This window comes from Perca flavescens, chromosome 7 (assembly GCF_004354835.1).
Source record: "Perca flavescens isolate YP-PL-M2 chromosome 7, PFLA_1.0, whole genome shotgun sequence".
Taxonomy (NCBI): domain Eukaryota; kingdom Metazoa; phylum Chordata; class Actinopteri; order Perciformes; family Percidae; genus Perca; species Perca flavescens.
In genome coordinates, this window is record NC_041337.1 from 16,778,747 (window position 1) to 16,805,722 (window position 26,976).

The 26,976-nt window shown below is 40.2% G+C and overlaps 2 protein-coding genes across 5 annotated transcripts; one reads left to right on the plus strand and one right to left on the minus strand.

The window, feature by feature from the left end:
* The first annotated feature begins 230 nt into the window (after positions 1-230).
* On the plus strand, positions 231-13,482 carry LOC114558824 (NACHT, LRR and PYD domains-containing protein 12). Of its 4 annotated transcripts, none has more exons than XM_028583077.1 (12): positions 231-385; positions 842-1,004; positions 1,503-1,601; positions 3,600-3,835; positions 5,292-7,092; positions 7,504-7,680; positions 7,999-8,175; positions 8,344-8,517; positions 9,148-9,321; positions 11,555-11,728; positions 12,141-12,314; positions 12,533-13,482. In XM_028583077.1, the coding sequence occupies exons 2-12, from the start codon at positions 880-882 to the stop codon at positions 12,549-12,551; spliced, it is 3,330 nt and encodes a 1,109-aa protein (XP_028438878.1). In that variant the 5' UTR covers positions 231-385; positions 842-879; the 3' UTR covers positions 12,552-13,482. The 4 variants fall into 4 exon arrangements, with proteins under 4 accessions (XP_028438878.1, XP_028438880.1, XP_028438879.1 ...); XM_028583079.1 differs by having other exon boundaries at positions 8,359-8,517; XM_028583078.1 differs by having other exon boundaries at positions 850-1,004.
* A 1,437-nt stretch (positions 13,483-14,919) lies between these two features.
* On the minus strand, positions 14,920-26,742 carry samhd1 (SAM domain and HD domain 1). Its single transcript, XM_028583101.1, has 16 exons — positions 26,383-26,742; positions 26,151-26,217; positions 25,940-26,012; positions 25,159-25,319; positions 24,522-24,637; positions 24,258-24,328; positions 22,204-22,362; positions 20,444-20,544; positions 20,211-20,319; positions 20,019-20,110; positions 19,813-19,928; positions 18,741-18,880; positions 17,304-17,399; positions 17,046-17,150; positions 16,753-16,890; positions 14,920-15,909 (listed from the first exon to the last, which is right to left on the minus strand). The coding sequence occupies exons 1-16, from the start codon at positions 26,561-26,563 to the stop codon at positions 15,757-15,759; spliced, it is 1,878 nt and encodes a 625-aa protein (XP_028438902.1). The 5' UTR covers positions 26,564-26,742; the 3' UTR covers positions 14,920-15,756.
* Between the last annotated feature and the right edge of the window lie 234 nt (positions 26,743-26,976).

Here is a 26,976-nt window from a genome sequence, read left to right on the forward strand (position 1 = left end):
ATGCTATATGTAGTTTTGGTTGCAGTGGTACATTTTGCAGGATATATGAGGTATTTTTCAGTTTGGGTGTGTGGTTTTGTGAATTGTGTTAAGTATTTTGATAAAACCAGTCTAGTTTGCAAAATTGTATTTTAGCAATTGGAAAAAACTATAATTCTTCCCCTCTTCCCAGTCCCACTTCATTTACCGTAAATATTAGAATACGGTTGCAGTCTGATATTTGACCGCGGAAATGCGGTTGTAGCCTACGTTCGTTCTTCAAGGAAGTAAGAGCTAAACTTAACGGTTAAGTGATATGGCTATGCATGTTCAGTAGGCTTAACAAGAGCGTAGATAATGGATGGATTGATGAAAGTGAACGGATTTAAAGTCCTTGGCCAATGAGGTAGGTAAATGGGCGAGGGTGCTTGAATTTATGATAGATCTGCTCTGCTAGGCTATTAAATCGTATGGTCTAATTGTCTCCGAATGAGAGGTTAAAATTAATGTGTATTAACGTAAGATGTAATGTAATTGGGTATGTAAAGCGTAAAACTAGCCTGTCTTGAAAGTTGAAAAGTGATTCAAACTTTCTTTAATGAGGTAGCTGGCTGAGACTTTAAACTATTTATATGGCTTTACGAAATAAGCAACATTTCCAACAGTGAGCTTCTTAATCATACATAATTAGTATTATAGTAACATACAGCTGATTTGTTATTATCATTATCATAACAGTCAATGGTTATTATTAATGTAGGAAGTTTCAGGTTTCAGTTCAGTTTCAGTTCAGTTCAGTGGCAAGCGATGACGTCTTCAGTGCATTACAGTAAGACGGAAACTATACTTTTCTTTCGTTGAGGACTAAAGTCTGGCAATGCGAGACTACTTGGACCAAAGATGAGTGTTTATGGGAAGGATGAGGAGGGCAGAGCAGAGTCTCCAGTATCCAGCTGTCTGTCTCTGAAGAGTGACCAGTCCAAAGATATTCCTCTTGCCTTCAGTAATGAACTATTCGACACAAGGTAAGAGTTTTCCTTAATCTTAACTTTTTTTGTCATGCCCCCCTTTGGAAGAAAAATGTTTCATGCCCCACCCACCTGCAAACCATTTCTTTTAAATAAACAATTCTTGATATTAAGGATTTTTTTTTATAATAATACATTATGTAACACAACACGAGCAAGAGATACTGTCTGGTGTTACCAATTTCATTTAGTCTAACTGGCTGGTGACAGCAGTTATGGATGTAACTCTGGTAAGTCAGGACACAGAGGATGCTTAGGTCAGTGGAAGGTAAGTAAACACGCAACAAGTTTGTGTTTTTTGAAAACAATAACATGTATGGATATGTGAATCAACATCACAAAATACACTAAATCTGCTCTAATTAGAACACTAATGTATGCATCAAGTTAATCTCAAATGTAGCCAAATGGGTGATCATCTACAAAAGCATCCTGTGGTGAAACACACTGATTTCAATGTCTAATGTGAGCTTGTGTTACTGACTTTTCTGTTAGACCAGAGTCTCCAGTATCCAGCTGTCTGCCTCTGAAGAGTGACCAGTCCATAGACATTCCTCTTGCCTTCACTAATGAACTTGGACTATTGGACACAAAGTAAGAGTTTTCCTTATTCTTTACTTTTTTTTGTCATGCCCCCTTTGGAAGAAAAAAATTCTTCATGTCCCACTCACCTGCAAACCATTTCTTTTACATAAACAATTATTATTATTTTTATAATAAAAGTTAAGCAAACTGAATGTTAGTTTTTATAAAAAAAAAACAAGGAATGCAATATAAACTAGCTGTTGGAGAACCATCAGGGGATTGGAAAGGCAGGAAAGAGGGTTTATGCAGGGCTGATGAGGGAAAGTGGAAATGGGCCAATTCAGCACCGACAAAACATAGCAAAACGTTTATTTAAACAGAAACAGTGATTGAACACCCTGTTGTGTTGCAAGCGCACTGCCATTTTAATACAGCAGGCTTTATACACGTCACTGCTGATTGGGTAACTGACACACCTACACAATAAGAGAAAACAATACCTTGAAGCCTGTTGCAAATCCTTTTACAACTGTCACCACCTGATCAGTACTGGGACCCAATTTGTTCAGGTCATATCCCCTGACCAATGGGCTATGCTCCTGAGTCCTTACCCTAACCATTCAAGGTCAATGCCCAACCTCATCCATCTACACATGTCATGTATAGAACAAATCAGATTTCCAGTATGGATTGTGCCCCAGGTGAGCAGAGGAATGAGAGTCAGATGATTGTTTAAATGCAAGAACATTTCACATATTTGTTATTGAACATTTGATGTATTTTCATGGTAGTAAATAACTACTAAGGAAATCAATTTGCTGGTATTTTCCTGACCTTGAAATATGCGTTGCCAAACTTGCCAATATTTGTTGGACATTTTTGTGCCCAATGCGGAGTGTATGGCTTAAAGATGGGACGAGAGGAGTATTGACATAGAATCTCAATGCAGATGAGGCAGTGAAATGTTTCATTAACAATAGTGGTGAACACACTTGCCCAAAGATTATACTGTAATTGTTTTCATTATCTTGATAGTTACCTAGATAACACACATTTTAAAAATAATGAAAACATTACACAGAAGAACTATATATCTAGAGTGCGGATCGGGCCACATTTTTCTGTGTGAGCCAGGCCCGCGTCCGACAGAGCAGTAACCGAGCCCGGCCCGAGCCCGACAGGCATTAAGATATTTATGTCCGAAACTGACCCGAGCCCGACACAGTTAAAATCAAATTTTATTCTCATACTAATGACACATGTACGTTTGTAGGAAGGCATTTGTAAATGTCAACAGATGAGCGCATCAGCGCACACGGGGCAACAAGCGCACGTTTTAAATTTAAAGTGTTCAATGCCTTATCGCTTTGATGTGACCGAGCCCAACCCAAACCCAAATATAATTTCTAAATTCCGTCCGGGTAGTGCTGGGACCGCCGGGTCCCGACGGGCTCGGTTCAGGTATCCATCCTCTAATATATAAAAAATGCAACCTCCCATTTGTTGTTACTTTTTATGGCTCTTCTGACAAAAAAATCTTTCTCAAGTTTTAAGTTGTTCAGTGTACACCTGCAAAGTTCTTAGTCAACAACTGACTAAGAACTGTTGTGTTCAGGCATGCAAGGCACTCTTGACAAGTGTCTAGTAGGACCAACTGTAACACACAGCAGCATGATTTAAATTCCATTGGTGATACATGCTCATACAGGCTGGCCATAGGTCCATAGGTCTGTGGACATTTTTTAGTTGGTTGTTAAAGTGACTATATGTAACTTTTTACACGTTTGTGAAACTGTGTAATGTTCCATCCGATGATCATAAATGGTCTGTAACAGCAAACGAGACTAACAGCACATTTTCAGCAGTGGTGCTGAAAACTGGAATTTTCCCTAATTTTTGACGCACTTATGTTGCATCATACTGTAGATGGCCCTAAGCAGGGAAAACCCTGTTGTGAATGCAATATTTCATCATTGTCTTTTTAAGGATTTTCAATAACAATCTCAATTTGAGCTAAACATTAACACATCACTAATTTTGAAAGCACAAATGCCTTCATCTTCACAGGGACAGGAAAAGGGCGAGTGGTGTTATCGAGGAGCAGCTGGCATGCTGTGCTTTGTGCCAGGACGTCCTCAGGGATCCACGGTCTACCACCTGTAGACACTACTTCTGCAGGGAATGCACTGTGCCATACCTGGAACAATGTGAATCAACAGGAAACCCCCCCTGTCCCCAATGTGGAAAAAGATTCAGAAGAAGTTCGGAACTTCAGACACCCAGTCAAAGCAGCACTGAACCAAGTAAGTATCTAGTGTTTCTAAAGCAGAGTTTTTTTTCCCAGAGAGTTTGGTTGATACAATTACCATCACCGTAAAAAAATATCAAAGGGAACAGAAGCGATAAATGATCATTAGATTATTAATGAGGTAACAGACAAACCCGTGTTCAGATTCAGATTAATTTATTTGTCATAGTTCCTTGTGTACTTACATACATGATGAAAATGAAAAGACCACTTCTCCACCAGCCACTTGCAGTGCAACAGGAGAAGACAACAATCATACATACGTACATAAGAATACATAGACTAAAATATGAAAAACATTTAAAAACAGTTAAAAAAGTTGACGGTACAGTGTGTTAAAGTGCTGTAGTATGTAGTTAGCAGCACAGTGCGTTAAAGGTCCCATGGCATGAAAACTTCACTTTATGAGTTTTTTTAACATTAATATGAGTTCCCCCAGCCTGCCTATGGTCCCCCAGTGGCTAGAAATGGCGATAGCTGTAAACCGAGCCCTGGGTATCCTGTTCTGCCTTTGAGAAAATGAAAGCTCAGATGGGCCGATCTGGAATCGTGCTCCTTATGAGCGCATAAGGAGCAAGGTTACCTCCCCTTTCTCTGCTATGCCCGCCCAGAGAATTTGGCCCACCCATGAGAGAGAGACATCATGGCTTTCAAACGAGCAAAGTGGCAGTTGGTGCAGGCAGTGGGATGCAGACCATTTACAATCCTAACTGCCTGTGGAAAAAAGCTATTTAGCATCCTGCTGGATCTGGTGCTGATGCTCCTGTACCAGCTTTCCTGATGGCAGGATGGAGAACAGGCTGTGGGAATGGTGATGAGGGTCCCGTATCATGCTGATGGCTTTGCGAGCACAGCGTTGATAAAACAGCTCCAGCAGGAAGGGAAGGGAGGCACCAATAACTTACCTGGCCGTCTTCACAATCCTGTGCAACTGTTGTCTCTCGTATTCCTTGCAGTTGCCGAACCAGGAAGTGAGGCCGTAAATTAGGACAGATTCAGTGGTGCCCTTGTAGAAGGTGGCGAGGTGTAGGGTGGGGAGACCTGCCTTTCTGAGTTTTCGGTTTGGCGTAGGAGCTGCTACTGGGCTTACTTGATGATGGCTAAAGTGTTGATGGTGGCGGTCAGGTCGTCTGCTAAGTGAACCCCCAGGAACTTTAGTGTTTACCTCCTCCACATTGGCACCACCAATGGTCAGCGGCATGTGATAGGACTAGCCAGCCCTCCTCCTAAAGTCAATCACCATCTCTTTTGTTTTTTCTACATTGAGGAAAAGACCAGAAAGTTAAATGCCCCACCTCCTTCCTGTATGCAGTGTTAAACTAACCAGTTAATATGTAGCAATTAGTGTTGACTTTAATCTCAAAGTTAAGACCAAACTGACTGCTGATTGTTTTTAGGAGATGCTATATATTTCTTTAACCTTATTTGTTCTTTTATTGTGTATCTTTCAGTTACTGGCAGTCGGCAGGAGGGTTTAGACAAGCATAAGATTCGTCACAGAAGAAGATCTGAATTTGCAATAGAGGGAACTGCTAAAGCAGGATCTCAAACCCGCCTAACTAGGATCTACACTGAGCTGTATATCATTGAAGGACAGTGCGAAGGAGTTAATATCCAACATGAAGTGTGGCAACTTGAGACAGTATCCAAAATGGAGACCCTTAATGACACTCCAATCAAATGTCACAACATCTTTAAGGTCTTACCTGGCCAAAAGAGATTAATCAGAGTAGTTCTGACAAATGGCATTGCTGGCATCGGAAAAACCTTCTTAGTGCAGAAGTTTATTCTTGACTGGGCAGAGGGCCTGGAAAATCAAGATGTCAGCTTTGTGTTTCCGCTTTCGTTCCGGGAGCTGAACTTGATCAAAGAGAAGCAGTACAGTCTTCTCAGGCTGCTACATGATTTTGATCCAACACTACACATGGTCACAGCAGAAAGTCTTGCTCTTTGTAAAGTTTTGTTCATCTTTGACGGCCTGGACGAGAGCAGACTTTTGTTGGATTTCCAGAACACTGAGGTTGTGTCCGAAGTCACACAGACATCATCAGTCAACTTGCTGTTGACAAACCTCATCAAGGGGAATCTGCTTCCCTCGGCTGTCCTTTGGATAACTTCCAGACCTGCAGCAGCCAATCAGATCCCTCCTTCATATGTTGATAGGATAACAGAAGTACGAGGATTCACTGACACTCAGAAGGAGGAGTACTTCAGGAGAAGATTCAATGATGATTCAATGTCCGGCAGAATCTTCTCACACATCAAGGCATCCAGGAGCCTCTACATTATGTGTCACATCCCAGTTTTCTGTTGGATCACTGCGACAGTTCTGGAGCACATGTTGATTACAGACAAAAAAGAGCTTCCCAAGTCTCTGACTGAGATGTACTCACACTTTCTGCTGGTCCAGTCCAAGAGAAATACACAGAAGTACGATAAAGGAGATGAGATGACCCAACAGGAGCTGAAGCAGACAGATGGGGAAGTCCTTCGGAAGTTGGGGAGACTTGCGTTCGAACATCTGGAAAAAGGGAACATCATCTTCTACCAAGATGACCTGGAGAGATGTGGTCTTGATGTCGAAGAAGCCTTAGTTTTCTCAGGACTGTGCACAGAGATCTTCAAAAGAGAGCGTGTGCTTTTTCAGAAAACTATTTACTGCTTTGTTCATTTAAGTATTCAGGAATTTCTCGCTGCTGTCTACATGGTCGACTGTTATCTGAACAAGAACATCGAAGTTCTGGCGACTTTCTTGGGAGAAGACTGGGAAAGAAAAAGCAGTGACCTAGGTCTGGATAACTTCCTCAGTCGAGTTGTGGAGAAATCCCTTCACAGTGTAAATGGCCACCTGGACCTCTTTGTTCGCTTCCTTCATGGCCTGTTATTGGAGTCCAACCGTGGTCTCTTAGGAAGTCTGCTGGGCTGGACAGCGAGCAGTCCAGAAAGCATCCAGAGTGCAATAAACAACCTGAAGAAGATGAATGCTTATGATATCTCGCCTGACCGAAGTATTAATGTCTTCCACTGTTTGATGGAGATGAATGACCACTCGGTGCACCAGGAGATCCAAGAGTTCCTGCAGTCAGGCAACAGATCCGATAAGAAACTCACCAAGACCCAATGCTCAGCTCTTGCCTACATGCTACAGATGTCAGAAGATGTTCTAGAGGTGTTGGACCTGAAGAATTACAATGCTACAGGTGATGGAAGACGGAGATTGCTCCCAGCTGTAAGAAACTGCAGAGACGCTCGGTAAGTACAGATGTGAATCTGTCATGTAAAGTAACCTTTATGCCTATTGGCATTGTTTGTTACAGTAAAAATGTTTAGTTTCTAATACATAGTCAGTTTACAAATGTTGTTATACATAATACATTGAATTACCTTGAGCAAGGAAGTTAATTTATCAGCAGATGTAACTGATTCCATTCTGTCACTGATCTGAAGATTTTGAGATGCGAAAAAGGTAGTAAGTAGACTTTTCTATTGACAGTCTTTGTCAGATTTTGCAAATGAGTTAATATTAGTTAATAATAGCTATCTTGGCAGTAAACAACAAAAAGTAGTATTCATAGTATTGCTAATTAATTTCATGAATTAATTGTTTTGCTCAGTACCTTTGCCACATGGTTAATACTGACTTAACATGAAATGTGTTTGCAGACTCTCTGGCTGTGGACTCTCTGAGTGGCATTGTGAAGTTCTGTCCTCAGCTCTGATGTCCAACACTTCCCATCTGCGGGAGCTGGACCTGAGTGAAAATGACTATCTGCTAGATTCAGGAGTGAAGCAGTTGTCTGTTGGATTGGGGAGTCCAAACTGCAGATTGAAGATACTAAGGTGAGCCACCTTTCAGACAGCTCTTCACTTCAAAGCTGCAATGCAATAATATTTGTTTCTATGGAATTTGGGCCTTTAGGATATCTGCCTGGAACTGTATTATATAACAAATTGATGACATTTGATTTAAATACATTTTTATAAAGTATATATAATGCTCATCCCCATAAGTAAAATAGCAAAGTTAATCTACCATCACAAGCACCCACTATTACAGCATAGCAATGTTGACCTACATATTTAGACCTGAATAGATCTAAATGGAATAAGTGTTTATGTGTTATGAGTTTTTTTTTATTAACTATGTCCTTTTTTTAGATTGAAGAACTGCAGTTTGTCAGAAGGTTGTTGTGATTCTCTGGCATCAGCGCTGAAGTCCACCTCCTCCAACCTGAGAGAGCTGGACCTAAGTAACAACAACTATCTTAAGGATTCGGGGGTGAAGCTGTTGTCTACTGGCCTTGAGAGTCCACACTGTAGACTGGAGACTCTGAGGTTAGACAGAATTGTATTAACTTTGTAGATATTAAGTTTAAATGACTACTGTGGTCACAGTCATATAGCTCTAATTAGATAATGACACAATCAATATTTTAATGAAATTCTATCCAAGCATTTTTGCTTCAATAGTTAACATTCTTTATACTTCATAATTGTATCTAGATTACGTTGCTGCAGGCTTTCAGAGACCTGCTGTGCACATCTGTCCTCAGCTATGAAGGTCAACCCCTCCCATATCAGCGAGCTAGACCTGAGTCAAAACAAGGTGAAGGATTTAGGAGTAACTCTGCTGTCTTCTGCACTCAAGAGTCCTCAATGTAGACTGAAGTGTCTGAGGTGAGTTCACTCCTGTAGATCATACGTCTTTAGTGAGGAAAATATTTGTATATTAAATATTTGTTCTTATAGCAGATGGCAACTGAAAGATATTTTTAATGAATAAAAGGAAAGCACAAGTTCTATTTCTCTTTTCTTAACAGGCTCTATAGGCTTTCACACTTTTGCCGCGCAGTTCAATCCAAATTTGTATTCTACTTTTAGTACAAGTAGTAGTACAAATAGTAGTACTTACCAACCTCCTTTCAGTTCTGCAGACTGTTACAGGCATTCCATTGGAGTTCCAGCAAGATGTGTTTCTTCTTTCTACACCATCAAATCAATTTCCCAAGGTATTAGCCCCTCCACCTCCTCCTACATGGAGAGGAATGGAGCATTAGAGTAGGTTGATACTGAAGAGATCTGCTATATTACAAACTGTGCTTGCCTGAAAGTGTGACTAGTCATCTATTACCAGGGTGGGGTAAGACTGCCATTTATAAAGGCAGCAGTAAAGGTGACTGGTGACCAGTTTTGCTGTTCCGCAGTAGTGAGTAGGCAAGTGTATAGAGCCTGTTGGACAAGACTGTGCCCATGCTCATTGAACTAGGGTTACCAACAACTGTTTTAATATGAATCCCAAAATTGCAGGCTTGATAGATGTGGGCTTACGGAGAACTGCTGTACATCTTTGGCCTCCACTTTCAAGTCCAACCCCTCCAGCCTGAGAGAGTTGGAACTAAGCAATAACGATCTGCAGGATTCAGGAGTCAAGTTGCTGTGCGCTGGACTGGAGAGTCCACATTGTGGACTGGAAGCTCTTAGGTCAGTCTGCGTGTTTTCAATAAACATGAATATTAAATCAATATTACACTGACAATAATTTTGATACATCAGTATAAAAACAATAGTATTGTGATTCACTAACATAATGTTATAACCTATTCTTTACTTAATAGAAAAGCATATTGAATACTGCATAGCATTGTTGAGGTACATATTCAAAACCATAAAATAACAAGGGATAAACAGCATTATTACCTTTTACTCTCAAGTCACTAAGTTCAGAAGACAGAATGATGTTTCTCTAAATGCTTGCTCTTGGGGGAATTACTGGAATTGTTGGGTCTTTGTATATAGAGTGTGGTTTAGACCAACTCTATCTGTAAAGTGTCTTGAGATAACTCTTGTTATGATTTGATACTATAAATAAAATTGAATTGATGCCGTTTCTATTAGATGCAAATAAAATAAGGTGGGGTCGCAGTGTCCCACACAACAAATCCACAAGGCATAGGCTGCTATGAAAATACATAACCAAGGTGCACAGCATAAAAGCAACAGAGGAACTACATTCAGCCGAGCAGCTCTGTCTTGTTCAACTCAACAAGAAAGCAAATTAATATAATGAAGTATAAATAAAAATAAAATAGGAACAAACAAATCAAGTCTAAACTGATAGGTCTTGAGCTGTGTTTTAAAGGTGTCCACAGTGTCTCCAAAGGGTTAGAAAGTTTTGAAGCCACAACCTCAAATGTCTCGTGGTGTGAGGAACAGGGGACCATAGATTGGTATTGGTGATAAAGGGCCCTATTTTGCACCCAGCGCAATTGCCTTTGTACACTGACGCATGTATCATTCCTATTTTGCACCCGACGCACAGCAGACTTTTCCCTCCACAGACTCATGTCGGTAAATTAGGGAATGAACTTGCGCTCCCGGGGGCGGTTCAGCAAAAAGAGGAGGCGTGTTCCAGCGCAAACGTTCCTTAGTGCTATTTTGCAGTTTCAGAAACCCATTCCGCCACAGACCAGGAAAAAGCTAGTCTAAAGTCAGTGTCACGTTATTCAGATGCTATTTTAAGGGCGCATGCTTGGCCGTAGTGTTCTCGGTCTAATGTTAGACTACATTGCAAAATTGCCACCATGCATTCATAACCTTGTGAATCAATGAGAGTGAGCCCAAAACATCGGAAAGTATGTTTTTGTGACATTTCTTTATTTACATTTTGTCAAAAAGAAAAATCAATAGCAAACTTTGGTCTCCTAGCGTGCGCCCATGGATGAGTAATGTAGCTACTTCAGACCAACCCATTTTAGATTTGCGTTGGGCGCAAGACTCATTTATCCCGCCGGTATAATACTAACAGCGCCCGAGATCCACCCACAAAGCTACTTGCGTTTGCCGTTTGATACTTGCGTTTCAGATCGTTAAAATAGGGCCCAAAGAGTATAAGCATTTTAATGCCATAGCTTGTTGAAGTAGAGCCACATTTAACTTATATTTATATACTATTGGGAAGGAGATGATCTTATAAAGTATGATCATTCTACTTCACATTTTATAAGTAAACAGTAACTATATCTGTCAAAGAAACGTAGTGGAGTGAAAAGTACAATATTTCCCTTGAAAAGTAGTGAATTATAAAGAAGTATGAAATTGAAATGCGTTAATTTTGGGGCTTTTGCTTTTTGTGATGAAACAATTTGCAACTGTTTAAAACACAGCATCATAATCAGGAAATGGGAGCAATTAACAATTACTGATGACGTTTCAAGGAACGCAAGGGGCAGGGCAAGAGCACAATATAACTAATAGCTATTTAGTTTCAAATTCACAATTTCCTTTACCTTTCTTTATTGAAGCTACACTTTCATATTGAGTGAAATATTTATTAATTAGACCCTGCAGCAGTATGTCAAATAGACAATGTGGCAGTTGGGCCAAATTCAGCCAGATTTACTGTATATATGAACTTTTGGCATTTTGAGTATAATTTCAGATACAGCTCTGTGGGTTTGAATAGTGCTTGGCTGCACAACATGCAACATGCAAATTTATTTTTCTTGTTGGAGGAGGATGATTTGAACTTGGATTCCTGTTGTGTTCTTAAGTTTCATTTTAAGCATGTGATTTTATAAATTCTACAGCATTTAACCATCCACAGCTCTGATTTATATATATTTGTTCAGTTATGAAAGCCTGTTGATGTGTTCCAACAGCATTTCAACACCGGTATAATGTATTCTATAACTACATAGTTTATTCTTTTATTTAGATTGAGGAGCTGCTGGTTGTCAGAGAGTTCCTGTGCTTCTCTGGCTTCGACTCTGATGTCCAACCCTTCCAGTCTCAGAGAGCTTGATCTCAGTGAAAATGATCTACAGGATTCAGGAGTGAAGCTGCTGACTGCTGGATTGGAGAGTCCACACTGTAGACTTGAGACTCTGATGTAAGGATTCTCTTTTTTTCTCTGTGTGGAGCTCTACTTGAATATAAAAAATAATTGGTTTTGCAGTTAGAAATGTTATTTATGCTGTTTGTGCATGATACCGACACTTCTCACTGCTTCTCCAACTTTTGACATTATAAATAGCATCTGAGCTGCTTGTGTGTGTTAAATAAAGACTTCCTGACATCTTGCTTTACATGATTATATGTATTCATCTGGTGATGATAATAAACCCCAACAGCCTGTTTCAGCAGAGGTGGTTATGGTGCTATGGAAATCAAATGACTTTTGAAAAGAACTGGACAATTTAGGAATAGAACAAATTGACTGATATGCTTCACTGACACAACAGTCGTACCAAATGTCACATAAATGGTAAAGTACCCCCATAAAAATCCTCTAATCCCTGCAGGTTGAAACGCTGTCAGGTCACAGATGAAGGCTGTCCTTCTCTGGTGTCAGCTCTGAAGTCCAACCCATCCTATCTGAGACAGCTGGACCTGAGCAAAAACAAACTTCAGGAATCAGGAGTGAAGTTGCTGTCTGACGTCCTGGAGAGTCCACACTGCAGACTGGAAACTCTCAGGTCAGTATCAGGTTTGAGTCCGTCTACACTAGTTTCAGTAGTATTTTGCATAACATAGTTGCAAACCTCCAACCTCCATAAATTGCTTCTTTTCGTAGTGAACATTAAGAAAAGAATGCACAAAATGCAGAGAAAGAAACAACACTCAATCAGACCAGAAGCTTAATATGATGATGTGTTTAATTTAAACTGTAGATTATTTTTGTTCATCCCTACAGAATGGAAGAAATGGAGTAAACCTTGAGTCCGGCAATCTGACTAAAATGCATCTCATCAATGGCCATGATGACTTGTTTCAGACTCTGGGGCTACCTCAATTCACACCTCTCCAGGTTTCACAACCCTCCCCCCATCCTCCTCACCAGGGAGCACCTACAACTCCCTCCTGCAGTCTATCAATGACAGTCAATCAGGTGAAGAAGGAGCTAAAGAAGATCAAGGCAAGAAAGGCCCTGGGCCCAGATGGAATCAGCTCCAGGCTGCTTAAAGACTGTGCAGATCAGTTCAGTAAGGTCATCCTGCACATCTTCAACCTGAACCTTAGTCTGGAGTGCGTTCCAGTCCCGTGGAAGACTTCCTGTGTGGTCCCAGTACCTAAAACTACGCAGGGAGCCCAACCACTTCAGATCGGTAGCCTTAACTAGCCTGACACCTGATGAAGACCATGGAGAGAGTTATATTCAACACATAAGAACCCTGGTGAGCTCAAAGCTGGACCCCCTGCAGTTCGCTTACAAACCAAGGCATAGGGGTGGAGGATGCCCTCATCTTTCTATTACACAGATCATTGTCAAACCTGGGCAACACTGGGAGCACTGTGAGGGTTGTGTTTTTTTTTTTTTTTTTGGGATTTTCCACCATGCTTTCAATACAATTCAACCATCACTGCTCTGGGAGAAGCTATCAGGAGCTGGAGTTGACTGCCACCTGTCTGCATGGAACATAAACTACCTCACTGACAGACCACAGTCTGTGAGGCTCCAGGACTGTGTGTCTGACGTAGTGATGAGCAGCACAGGGTACAGTGCTCGCTCCTTTCCAACTCTCAGCTCTTTTAAATCAAGGCTGAAGACCTTACTTTTTGATAATGCTTTTTGTTAATTCATTGTTTGTTTTTTTATGTATCTTAAATGGTTTTAAATTTGTATTCATTACTATTTTTATTCTTATTTTACTCCCTATTTTTGTTATTTGTACTTTAATGATTGATGATTTGTGTGAAGCACTTTGAGTTGCCTTGTGCTGAAATTTGCTATATAAATAAAATTGCCTTGCCTTGCCTTTCGTCTTCACCCTGTACACAGCGGATTTCAGGCACAATATAAAGCAGCTGTCACATGCAGGAGTTCTCTGATAATACTGCCATTGTTGGGCGGGTATCAGAGGAGAACGACCAGGAATACCGGGAGGTCATCTGTGATTTTGTCAACTGGTGTGAGTCAAACCACCTTCACATCACTGCCAGCAAGACAAAGGAGATGGTGGTTGACTTTCGCAGGAGGCCGCCCCGGACTTCACCGGTGAACATCCAGGTTGCTAATATCGTGATGGTGGAGACATACAAATACCTGGGTGTTCACCTCAATAATAAACTGGACTGGTCCAAAAACACAGACGTACTGTACAAAATGGACCAAAGTTGTCTCCACCTGCTAAGGAAACTAAGTTCCTTTGGTGTGTGGAGGACCCTGTTAAAAACCTTTTATGACACTGAGGTTGCATCTGCAATCTTTTATGCAGTAGCCTACTGGGGAGCTGGGAGCCCAGAGAAGGACAGGAAAAGACTAAACAGACTGGTGAAGAGAGCTAGCTCTGTTCTGGTCTGCCCTCTGGATACCATAGACAAGGTGGGGGAGAGGAGGAAGTTAGCCAAGCTGGCATCAATCACGGGCAACACCTCTTACCCCCCGCACGAGGCTGTGAGTTCTCTTTTTTAAATTCTATTTAATGTGTATTTTTTCTTATTCTGATGTGTGTAAATTATTTTTGGAGCTGCTGTAACAAGTACATTTCCCCAGTGTGGGAATACTAAAGTCTATCTTATCTTATAACGTGTTAATTAGTGCACTTTAGAGGGGCTGGTAGATGCATTATGTTACGGTTGTTGAATAAGGCAGTTAGAGATAAAAGAAGCAAAAAACAAGAAAATCCTATATTGTTCCTCAAGCACCTACCAACTAACATGCTGAATGTATTCAGTCAGCTTTGTACTGAACCCACGCCCTGACGTGCTGCAAATCCTTAAAATTACAAAAACGATTGTTTCCCCTCTGGAGGACAAAGGTTTCAACAAAAATGTGTACAATACAAACTTATGCAATTTTTTTTTTACATTTGAATAACTTACCAGGCTGTCAGTTATTTGTTTTTCATAATTATTATAAATAATTTGATGTACTTCGGACAATTCTTGCACCAACATTTGACCAGGTGATTCCCTGACAATGTTTTACCGTTACATAATAAAAAAATATAAATAAATATATTCCTTCACTTTTTGGACTGATGTATTTGTTCTTTTTAATTATACTGTGTGGAACACTTTTGTTGTATTTAGTAAAGCTGTTAGCATGATGACCTCTGGTGTTCATTAAGTTGACTTACATCAGGACGAGAGAGTTTTATTTTCAAATTGTTTTCAAACCCCTTTCAATAAGAATACTATTTACAGGATCTTTGAAAAACCCTTGGTAAGTTTCCCTTCACATTCTTTCAAAAATATTATTCTTTTGTACACGATCAGCAAAATAAAACAACCAGATATGGGATAAGAGGAAAACATTTTAAACAGTATCCACAATTCCTTTTAAAATGTTGCAGAGATGTGTCATTTGAAAAGAAAAAGCCAATGGGCAAGCTGAGCTATTTACTGTAAGAACAATAAATAAAGCACTAACGCACTTCACAACACACTCGACCAGAAAACACTTCTGAAAAATAAATACATTCAAAGTAAAGGTCTAAAGTAAGGTAAGGTAAAAACAAATGCTCACCGAGCGTGTGTGTGTAAGCTGTAAAAACACACTGCCCTGAAATATACTGTGCACATGTTCAGAGTAAAACATGTTAGCTGACCATGATTTATCGTTCATAACACAAATACATGATAGTAGGCTATTTGATAGCACATAGTATGAAAACAAATCAACTTAAAATGTAACACTTGCACAAAAGGAAGTCAAATAAAAACCGGATTAATAATTATCAAACTAAACTGTATAATGCTCAAGAGGGATGTGTGTAAAAACCCTGAGTACAGACCCTGAATGAGCCACAATGAATCTTGTTGAAACTTTAAAATAATTTCTTTGGGTTAATTATTTAGAATTTTGTTCTGCTAACCAACACACTCACCTTGTAGAAAAATAGAATTTTCACTCAACACTGTCTCATTTGACCAAATGTGTAACAGAGGGGTAGGGGTTTGCTCTCTTCCTCCTAATTAAAATGAAAGATGAATTTTGGCTTTCTTTTGTCCATTGACACTAGTACAGTTTCCTTCCCTGAAGTCGCCCCCTTTGCCATCCTCGCCCTCATTGTTGTTCGACCAGCTGGCTTTTAGCGGAGTCAGCTCAGGTGCTATTATGTCTCCATCCTGTTGTCAACAAAAAGAACAGACAAAAAGAAGTCGTCATTACTAAGGCAGGGCACTACATTGCTTTTACTCCTAATCCCAACTCAGCAAGCGATCATGAGGTTCTGTTAACATAATTCTTCCTTCACAACGGGGAATCTAACCTCTAAATGTTAAACTCACGTGGACACTGATTTACTGTGCTCAGAGATGGAAATATAAAAACATTTCCATCCAAGCCGGCCACTTACTTCAACTCACATAGCTTAATTAAGATATATTTGGCTTTCTTTCTTTGTTATTTGGTACAATTTCCGCATTTTTCTAGTGACAAATTTGTCTAATCTGAGTAGGAGCACTTATATTACAGTACTAAAAACCACACTAATGATATTCGGATTTTTTTTTTTTTTCAAAGTAGCTCTGTAATAATACTATCCAACACTACTTGTAAATGAAAAAGGTTCCCTGTGGAGTTCTTTACATTTTTTATATTCAAGGCCTAACAAAACATGCTGAATGTATTTCCTACCAAATAAAACAATTCCAGTGTTTTGAAAACAATTTTTTAAATCAGCGCATGTCCACCAACGGTTATTGCCCCCTCTACAGTCTAGTCATATCACCAATGTGCTCTTGGCCTACATCTGCATTATTGAGGGCATCTGGTAGGACACAAGATACCAAGAATACAGGGACCTGCACATTACATTGTTCAGCAGTGCTACTCATGCTCTACATTCACTATTTTTTGTCCATTGTGAAATGTTCCTCCAGTTAGAGGTCGAGACAATGTGTCCATCCCATGTTCAACAACTAACATCGTCACTGCGTACGATTATTGTCAATGCAGATAAATAATACCTGAGGCTTTGAGAAGTTCATGTTCATGCACCACTGGACAAAGTGCTTCTTGGCGGCTTCCAGACTCCTGTCATCAGTCTTCTTGCAGTGGACCCTGATCAGCTGCTCAGCAAACTGCTCTGGGAGAAGTTTAGACACCTGACAAGAATGACAGCACAGAGTTTATTTTGAGGCATACATTCGAGACAGATGCAGAGACAAACATATTCTACACATTAGGAAGAAAATGCTCATAGAGAACATGCAAAGACAGATTAAGATTTAAATGCTGCGGTCTTTCCTTCAGTTCTGACCTGGTTCTTCCGAATCTGGATGGCTGTGGTTAGGTCATCCTTGCAATAGAAACGCACATTGTTGATGGGGTTCTTTTCCTTCATCCCGTAGTCCATAAAAATGACCTAAAAGAGAAGAGGGGGTGGGTGTTAAGATCATCATGTGCAGTAAGCCGCAAAGGTTTAGGCATTAGGTTACAGTTAAGCTAAAATTCATAATACATTTAAATAACTATTGGAGCTAAGAGCAAATTGACTGTGTTAGATTTAAAAACTTACATTAACTACAAAGTCCTCTGGCTGCAGACGGACATCCTGGGCGCCGCTCTGAGGGATGGATCGAGCCAGATCTGCTTCCCAGCTGCGAATCGTCTCCTTATAGAGGAGAAAGAGCAAGAAGTGGATGAGCTGTTACTTATTTTATCTTAGCAGGCCCATTATATAAGATTTGAATATATCCAACCACGTGATGAGCAATTTTGTTTGCACAAAATCTTTTCTAAAATCCAATCTAAATATCCAGTATTTTTGTTGACACAAACAAGTTTCTTTTCATTTATGATAAAGCTCATTAGCTCCATCAAAACAAACAATGGGTCTGAAATGATCAGTTGATTTAACGATCGACAGACTGGTTCCAGCTTCTCAAAAGTAATAATATGATGCTTCTTGCAGTTCTTATCATAGTGACTTGAATATCATCGAGCTTTGATTGGACAGAACCAGCAATTTGAAGAAAACACCTCAGGCTCTGGGAGAATGCATGTTTCACCATATTCTGACATTGTTTTAGACTTGATAATTAACTAAATAATAAAACGAGAAATCATAGATATGATAGATAAATCCAGCTGCAGCCCTACATGACAACTCAAAAGCATCTCAGAATACATTGCAAGACCAGCTAACAACTGCACACTGAAAACAAACTGCACAAGACAACAACTAGCTCGCGAAGAAAATATTTTCAACTGATCAACCAATCAGCCTTTAGCCTAAAAAAATGATGAGTACTGCTGTAAAAACACCCAGCTCAGCCATTCTTACAATGTTTGCACATAAAAATGGGAAGGACTATGGTAGTTGCCACTAAAATAATTATTTGCTGAGGATGGATGTTATGACAAGCAGATGCAGAGGTCTATTCCATTACAGCCAAAGTAGGGCTGCATGATATTGACAAAATGTGATATTGCGATATCGATTATGAATATTGCGATATCGATTATGAATACCGCGATATCGATATTAATTTTGATATTTTTAAACACATGTAAAATTACAAAAGTTACGGAATAACGCATCAAATTAGATTCATAACAAATTAAACAAGTTTTCTTCCAACAGAAGGTTTATTTCAACTGACAGTCATATTTTACTGGTACAACCTGAATAAATAAATAAATAAATAAGGATCATGTCTACAGAACTGGTTGGACAGTATAAAATATATAAAAGAGAACAGGACACAACTTTTCTTTCACTTCTCTGATTCGTTCAGTCTATTTCTTCACTTACACTGTCACTCTGTCGAAATATGCACACCTGTGATACGCTCCATAGGGTTTGTCACGTAGTGGATCCGTGTGCTGACATGTGTTACGGTAACTGGCCGATGAAAACACTTTTGATATAATATTGCGCAACATGATATTGCCATAGCGATATTGAGTCAATATATCTTGCACCCCTAATACAAAGACACAACACACACACCTGGGTGAAACTCATGGGTTTGTCTGCCTGGGTTTGGCCCAGACACTTATAGAGGCGTCGACAGATGATGTTGCGTAGAATCTGCCTCGATTCAGCCAGCTCCGGGGAGGAGGAGTGCAGTATTTGCTCAAAAATATGATCTACAGGACAAACAGAAAATGAGTAGGCAACAGGTCAGATGAAACAAACTTTTACCAAGGTCCAATCCTGTCCTTCATTGAGCGGTTCCCAGATTATGCTGTCACTGCTAATTTGGGGAGGACCCACCACAGCTGGGCACATGTAGCCACAGTTTCTAGCCAGTAAACAACAGAGGGAGAATAATTAATATGTGAGAGGAAGAGGAACTAAACTCAAATCATTTGCTTTAATTCTGGAAAGTCCTCCTGAGTGGACTGACTTTGGAAATTATGTTAAAAAAGGTTGCCGCTTTCTATGGAAAAAAAATACTGATACCGGATAAGCGGACGAAGATGGATGGATGGATGGATGGACAATAGCATCTATGGTAATCTCCAGCATAATTAAAAAAATGTAGGTACATCTATACAATCTACTCCAGTTCAATAGCTCCTCCACATATTCTTGCTCTACGAAGTTTATATGTTATAGTTTTTGATAACTTTACGAAAGGTATTAATTCAACTATTTGTTTATTATTAGTGGTGTTGTTATACTGGACTGCATATATTGAAATATGTCTCCACTATGTCTACCCCCCTCATGTTTGTAAATAAGAAATAGCAACAGCTTTCAATATGGCCACTGAGTGAGTTTTTTTTCTACATACAGATACTACCCTGATGAAGGAAAGATGGCCAAAAAAGTTTTAAATAAAGTATCGTGTACTGGAGTTGTGTGACGTGTTTAAAAAAAAAAAAAAAAAAAAAGTAATCACTTAACTTAACTTGGAAACAAAAACTGTATGAAAATATAAGTAGTGCTGTTGTGATGACAGTGCAAGTTTGAACAATCCATCATGTTTTAAGTGCTATTTAGGTTATGTAGTGCCCAATTCTTCCTGTCTTAATGTAAAAACACAAGCTCACAGCACACAGTGGTTTTTACAGACCTGTCAGCTTGGTGTAGGCCTCCATGTCATCTATGGCTGTGGAGAGAGTAAACATCTTCCCTTCTGAGCCTTCAATCTGTATGTGCTTGTCTGCTTTTAAAAAGGCCTCTGCAATCCTGGATGATCATACCCAACAAATTATCACATTTAGGCATACCGCACAATAGAGTGAATTGTTAAGCAAAGAAAACCTACTAGCTACTCACATAGTTTCTATGATGTTGCCCACTTTGTGCTGGTAGGCTCTTCTGTGGAGACAATTCCTCGTATGGAACATGTCATACAGATTACCCACCTCCTGTTAAAAGAAGTATGTGCATTTTTAGCCACAACTAATCATCTAAATGGATTGTTGTTTTTAAAAGCTGTTCAAAGAGCAGATATAACAAAGTCAGCACCTTGTCTCTAGTGCAGATGTGCTTCTGCCCGTCCACTTCACACACCCTGGCAAACTTTAGGAAGCGGCGATAGTCAAAGTTGTTCTGGATGCCCAGGTGGTAGCAGTCCCTGAGAAGAGGCAGAGTGAAGAAATGTGTGATAAAGACAGGTAGTTAAACTAAACATGAATGAATATTCAATGTATGATTTGGGAAATTATTATCAAACAAACTAACAGATCAATAAGCCCCACCTGGCAAAGTAGTCCCACTTGTCCACATCAATGCCATTTCTTTTGTTGGCCACGATTTCATAGAGGAAGGACTTGTCTTCTGGACGGCCTTTATATGGCCACTGTGGAGATGACAGACAATTATACAGGCAATCTGATTGGTCAACTAGACATTTAGAACGTGATCCAATCAGCATGACAGCACACCGTGCTCATTACACACATTACTCCGCCATAAATCACAAACCATTTGCAGAGGCTGTCTAACAAATTTAAATAAAGTGATTCATCGGATTAAAAGAGTTAGTCTTACCACTGGAGTTAACGGTTATTTAAAAATGTTTGGCTCACTTTAGCTGTGCCAGTGATTCAGTGACACAGCACTATCTTAAAAATAGTCTAACTACATGTGAAGTTCGCGTGCGTATTAGCTAAATCCGTCTATGGAGCAGATATCTTAGTTACAACAAGATTAAGTTAGCAAGGCAGTTTTGTGTTTATATGTGTGGTATTGATTCAGAAATGCAACAATCTCTACAAAGCCTTAACGTTAGCTCAAGTTGTCTGGCTGACTCAACACGGACTAGAAATCGTCTCTGTGCTAGATCGTTTGGGTCAGCCTACTTGCTGGAATAGTAAACTAGGTTTCATTACATAGGAGTCTAATGACGTGTATATGTATTTTATTTTGTCAGTAACCGTTATGGCAATGTTACAGGAGAGGGTGAGCTTTACTGTCATTATTGGCCCTTCAGTGATGCTGCGTGGTGTGACAAAAACATTCTGGAGCTTAACCAACAAAAGACAGTGGAAATGGTGATAGACTTCCACAGAGCCTCCTCTCTCCCACCCCTAACCATCAATAACTCTGTTGTCAAGGAGGTGGACTCATTCAAATTTCTAGGCAGTCATTAAAAACAACCTGAAATGGGAGAAAAACAGTTCCTCCATTATTAAGAGGGCTCACAGTGGAATGTTTTTCCTAAGGAGGTTAACCAAACTGAACGTCTCCAGCTCTGTTCGGTCTAGGTTTTACAGAGCCACCGTGGAAACCTTTGGTCAACATCCATGACCTGTAGGAGGCCAGAGTCAGGAAGAGGGCAGCTACAATTGCTGCTGATCAGTCCCACCCAGCAAGTGACATTATTAGGCTGCTTCCCTCAGGAAGAAGGTACAGTGCAATGAGGACAAGGACCTCATGCCACCTCGATAGCTTTTTTCCAAGAGCCATTTTCCTCCTGAATAGCTGATCCACTGCAGCCCCCCCCTCACTATTTTATTTATTTCATTGTTTTAAGCATGCTTTGTGCAGCTATACATATATACTGTTTGTCTGTCAAGCTTCTGTGTTACTGATTGCCATGTCAAATTCCTGTGTGTCTGTTGATGCATTTGGCGAATAAAGGGATTCTGATTCTGATGCTTGCGGACCTTGGAGCTTGGCCGCATCATGTGCCAATAATGGCGGTAAAGCACACCTTCTGGTGTAATAATGCTTAATAGCAACATCAGAATCAGCTTTATTGTCCAAGTATGTTTAAGCATACAATGAATTTGACTCTGGTTTCCGGTGGCTTTCAATGTTTTGATACACTGCTACGAACAAATGTGCAGGAAGATACACACATACAGCTAAAACCAAGGACGAACAAAGCTAAAAGATAAGCAAACATTAATACATAACTATTATTTACAAGTGAATAGGTGGTAAAATAAATACACAAACATATAAGTATATATAAACAACAAATGGACAACAACACACAGTAGAGTTATTTCACCTTCTGGCCTTGAGCTGCATTAGTGTCCGGTGGTCCAGCAATCTGTTCTTTAATAAACTCCAGGTCCTCGGGTAGCACCAGGCCGTGCTGCTCCATCACCGGCTTCAGGCCATTGTCTTTTACCAGGTAATCAAACATGTCGAGAGAGGCTTTCTCATGCTGCAACGTACACAGACTCGCATATTAATATGGGAGTGTTCATGGTCCCAATTTGAAAGTGAAAGCTCAATGACTCATTACTCAAATAGAAAGAGCTTATCTCAGCCTACACATGACAGGATATGAATGTGAATCCTTATCTTATCTCACGTTCACTGGACAGCTGGTCTGTGGTCATAACTTACACAATGACTGTGTGCCTTGTAGTTCTTGTCAGTGATTATTATCATTCTGAACACTGCAATCACTATCTTAGCCATCAACTGTCGTACAAGTCAAATGACATCATAACTGCCTATAAAAAGCCTCTGTAAAATGAGATGCTGCTTAATGCTGTAACTTCACACCATCTCGTAGAGCAGGAAATAACTTTAAGACCCTGACACACCAACCCGTTGGCCGACTGTTGGCAGAAAAGGTAGTCGGACTGATCTGTTGGCTCGCCGATGGTCCAAAAAGTGCCTTGGAACACACCAAAGCCACGCCGAGTTGAGCATACGTTCTGCGTGTGCCTGAGACGTAACATGTCTCCATAACTGCAGGCGGCGCTAATCTGTATTATCGCCCACAAAATGAAAACCGGAAATGACAAACGCGTCACATGGGTCTGGCCTCTCCAGCCGACAATAATGGCGTCTCGTTTGGATTACGATCTTGTATTTTACGAAAATAGTTCACTGAAAAGTGTTTCTGAAAACATTTTAAAGAAATAGGCCATCGACAAAGGTCAGTTTAAAAGATTTTCGTCAGATTTTGAGAGGCGTTCGTCAGCCTCATCCCGCTCGTTATTTCCGGGCTAGCCCTCCACCAATCAGATTGGCCATCGAGTCCGACTGCCCACCCTCCAATTCAACATGTCAAATCGGCCAAAATGAAAGCCGACGGCCCCTCCGACTGACGACGGCACGGAACACACCGAACAGACTCGAGTCACTGACCTCGCCAGACTGTCCGACGGCCGATTATCGGGTTGGTGTGTCAGGGCTTTTATAAAACTATGAATGAATTACCAATTTAAAAGGGAGAATGAAAGGAGGGCAAACTGTGTCCTTATAGATGGTGCCAAAAAGGGAGTTTATATTGGTATTTGTACACCTATTTGAGAGTTATGTAATAAGAGGATTACTGACTGACAGGTAGATCGTTCCAGCAATACTAACAGCTCATACAGTACTTATTGGACTCATAGATGATTTGATGCAAAGAAAGTCTTTAGGTTGCAGTGGACTACATTATATAGAAGATAAAAACACTCAAGATTCACCAATGTCTAAAGTGGGTGACTAAGAAAGACCTCAAGGCCTTTTCCAGTTACTTTTCAAAAACAGCCAGCCCTTTTGACATCTGGTAGCCATTGTCTGACTTTTCCACTTGTTCCCTTTTATGTCTTTTTGAAAATATCTTGCTAAAGCAGTCACTTACTTATTGTTAGGGCACTGGGATAGTCAGTTTTGAGATGTGTGGCCAAACAAACTGAACGGAGATGCCCTTTGAAACAATTATTCTTTATGGTTATTCAGTTCAGGTGACATGCTGTTCTGGGCTAGTATGTTGTTGTGGTGAATCAAAGGGTGTTCCTTTGTATCTCCTTTTTTTTTTCACAAATAACTTTCTGATGAATCATAACACCGGTTTAAGACCTAAGGCAAAACAGAAAATGCCAACAATACATAAATGAGTCATTGAGCAGTCAGAAGACTAGAAGAGACTTTCTCAGATTGTCTGCATTTTCCAACTGAGAAAAAAAAGTGGATTTACATAATCTGCCTTTGCAACTAATACCTCGAGGGAAAGAAACTAATGCCAGTACAGGAACTAATTCTTATTTTGGCTCACTGTTTTGTTTGACACATATGGAAAAGGAAAAGGGAAATAAAAACCACATTGTTTCTTACCTTCCAGGAAATTCCCGGACGTGCTTTGGGGATGAACTTCCCGTCAAACATATGGGAAAATGGCCCATGTCCTGGAAAAAGTCGATAAAAAAAAGTTATCAATTTCGCAGTGTCAACTTTGCACTAAGCTACTTGTGTCCTATTTGGATCTGGAAAATAGAAGGTAATAAATAAAGTTTCACTTCCATTCGTACTCATACCCACACCCACTACTTTTGACTTAGGTTAAAACGTGAAACCTGTGAGAACATGCAGAGCACTCACCCAGGTCATGGCAGAGCCCAGCGATCTGCACACAAAGGATGTCTCTGCGAGAGATGAGGAGTTCTGGCTGCCTCTCGTTCAGAGCTTGTACAAGTCTCCCTGCCAAGTGACCCACCCTGTACCAGCACACAACAAAACAACTCAGATATACAATGAAAGTTCAAATAAATAACCATATAAATAGATAAATGTTGGACTCAGACTTTTCTGTAACATTTGGTAATACAACTTCCAAGCGTTACAGACCTCTTCATTGGTTACTGCTCTCAAGAAATCTTTGCAATGAGTTAATTCAAACAGAAAAATTGAACATTTTTGTAAGTGGAATGTGCCCTACAACATAATCATATAAACGTACTGATTTAATTTCCTGCCACGCCTTGCAGAAAACATTGATATGCTATTGCCATCAACACATTGTGGTGGTCGCTCTTATACGGCCTGGCCCGCTGGATTGCATACTAAAGTTGTGCAACTATAGCGTTATAAAACAAAGTGTAGGCAACTTTTAAACATAAGTCCTGACTGAATGATTAATGTGAGAAAACATTCTATTTTGTATTAGTCAGCAACCTTTTAATATACTTCTGTTTGTCACTTTAGTCCTAACAAACGCTGCGTCTAACTGAGGACATACCCAATGCAGTGCTCAAAGCGGTTGTGGGAGGCTCCAGGAAAAACAAAGTAGGTCCCTCCAAGCTGCTTGAGGTTTCGTAGTCTCTGGAACTGAGGTGTGTCGATGATTTGGATGAGAAGAGGGTGCAACTCCACATGACCGTGGATGGGATCATTAAACACCTGGAAGAAGACAGGACAACAGACAGCTAGGGGACTTACTTCACCATTCATAAAATCACAAAACATATATTCATAAAATCACAAAACATATAGCCATATAGTGTTAAAGATTAACATATAGTGTTAATCTTTGGCTGGCAGGGTGGTTTGAAGCCATTTTTTATTAAAACACCAGGAATAAAACCATTTTTTTTTATCATAATACGCTTTACAAACAATTTTACAGCATTAAAAACAAAACAAAAAGCAGAATAAGACATGGCTGTTTTAAATGAGGATAAGCAGATTTGAAGCAGGTTAAAATGCCATTACACTGGAAACACTTGCTGAGGCACTTGGGTGCTTGGGCACCATGCTGAGGCGTCACCATGAAATCATGATCAACTGTCTTCATTACGCACCCCACACGATCTTCACCTTTTATTCAAATTGTAACCTGTTTTTCTTGTTCACTTTTTTAGGCTGAGAACAAACAATGGGTCTATCTACTGGGTTTCGTGCAGTAACCCTTGATGACTAACTCCGTTGTTTATTCTACAAGTTCCTCTTCTTTATTCTAGGTCATTCTTATCCTTTTAGCCTCGAAAGTGTAGTATTGTGATAGGCCTAACAGCTGATACCTTATTTGCCTCTGCTTCTATCTGCCACAGCTTCCTGAGGCTGTGTAGGATCTGCAGACGGTCACCAAGGTACCTAGACATGAAAGGATCAATAGAAAGGAGTGAGGAGAAAAGTGAGGTGTAAGATTGTCATGTGGTCACTTATCTTTGACACCATTGTTAGCTTTGGTCTAAGCAAATTTCACAAATCCCACAACTCGGACACACTTACTTTATGCCAATCTTCTCCAGATCAGCATCCTTGAGATACCGCAGCCCGATGCCTGTGATTTTTTGTGCTGGGTAACAGAGCAAACATCACTGTATTACAAATCTTATATGTCACAACAACACACAAATAGGGACAGAACGCTAACGTTAGCGGCAATAATAAACAGCTTTGTACTGACTAGCTGGCCTCGATAAAATACGATCTATTTAAGCCAGCACACCACAAAACCAACCTTTAAATATATCTTCCCATTCTCCGAGACCCTCTCCTCGCAGGAATCGACATGTTTCCTCTACTCCCCATCGCATGTAGTCCGAGTCAGGCAGCCGGACCTCTGACACTCTCTTCTCCGGCGTTTTGAAGCTGTCATTAGGGGTCACAACTGCCCCTAACGGTCGTTTTCTGTTCTCCATGTTGGTCTACGAAAACAGGCGGTAATTTGGGTTAGTCAGAAGAGTGAATACCGGCAAAAATACAGCCGGTAATGTTTCCCACGTTGACTGCAGCAGCTGATCCGATAGCTAGTTCTGCACAGAAGACACTCGGGCGGCGTTGAAACTAGTTACCCGGGTTTTGTTTCTATACCGGCTCCGTCAAGCTAAACCTAAACACAGACAACGCTTCCGGTGACTGTTTTCAAAACAAAAGTCTCTTAAACACTAGCTACCTGAAATACAACCAGGGTTGTCATCTCCTACAGACGTGTGCATGCCATTTCTTATTCATCTCTATCTTATTTATCTGTATATGTATATATATAATCCTACTCATCTGTATATAAGAGAGGTGTTTATAGTTTAGTTTAGTTTATTTCAATTAATCAATC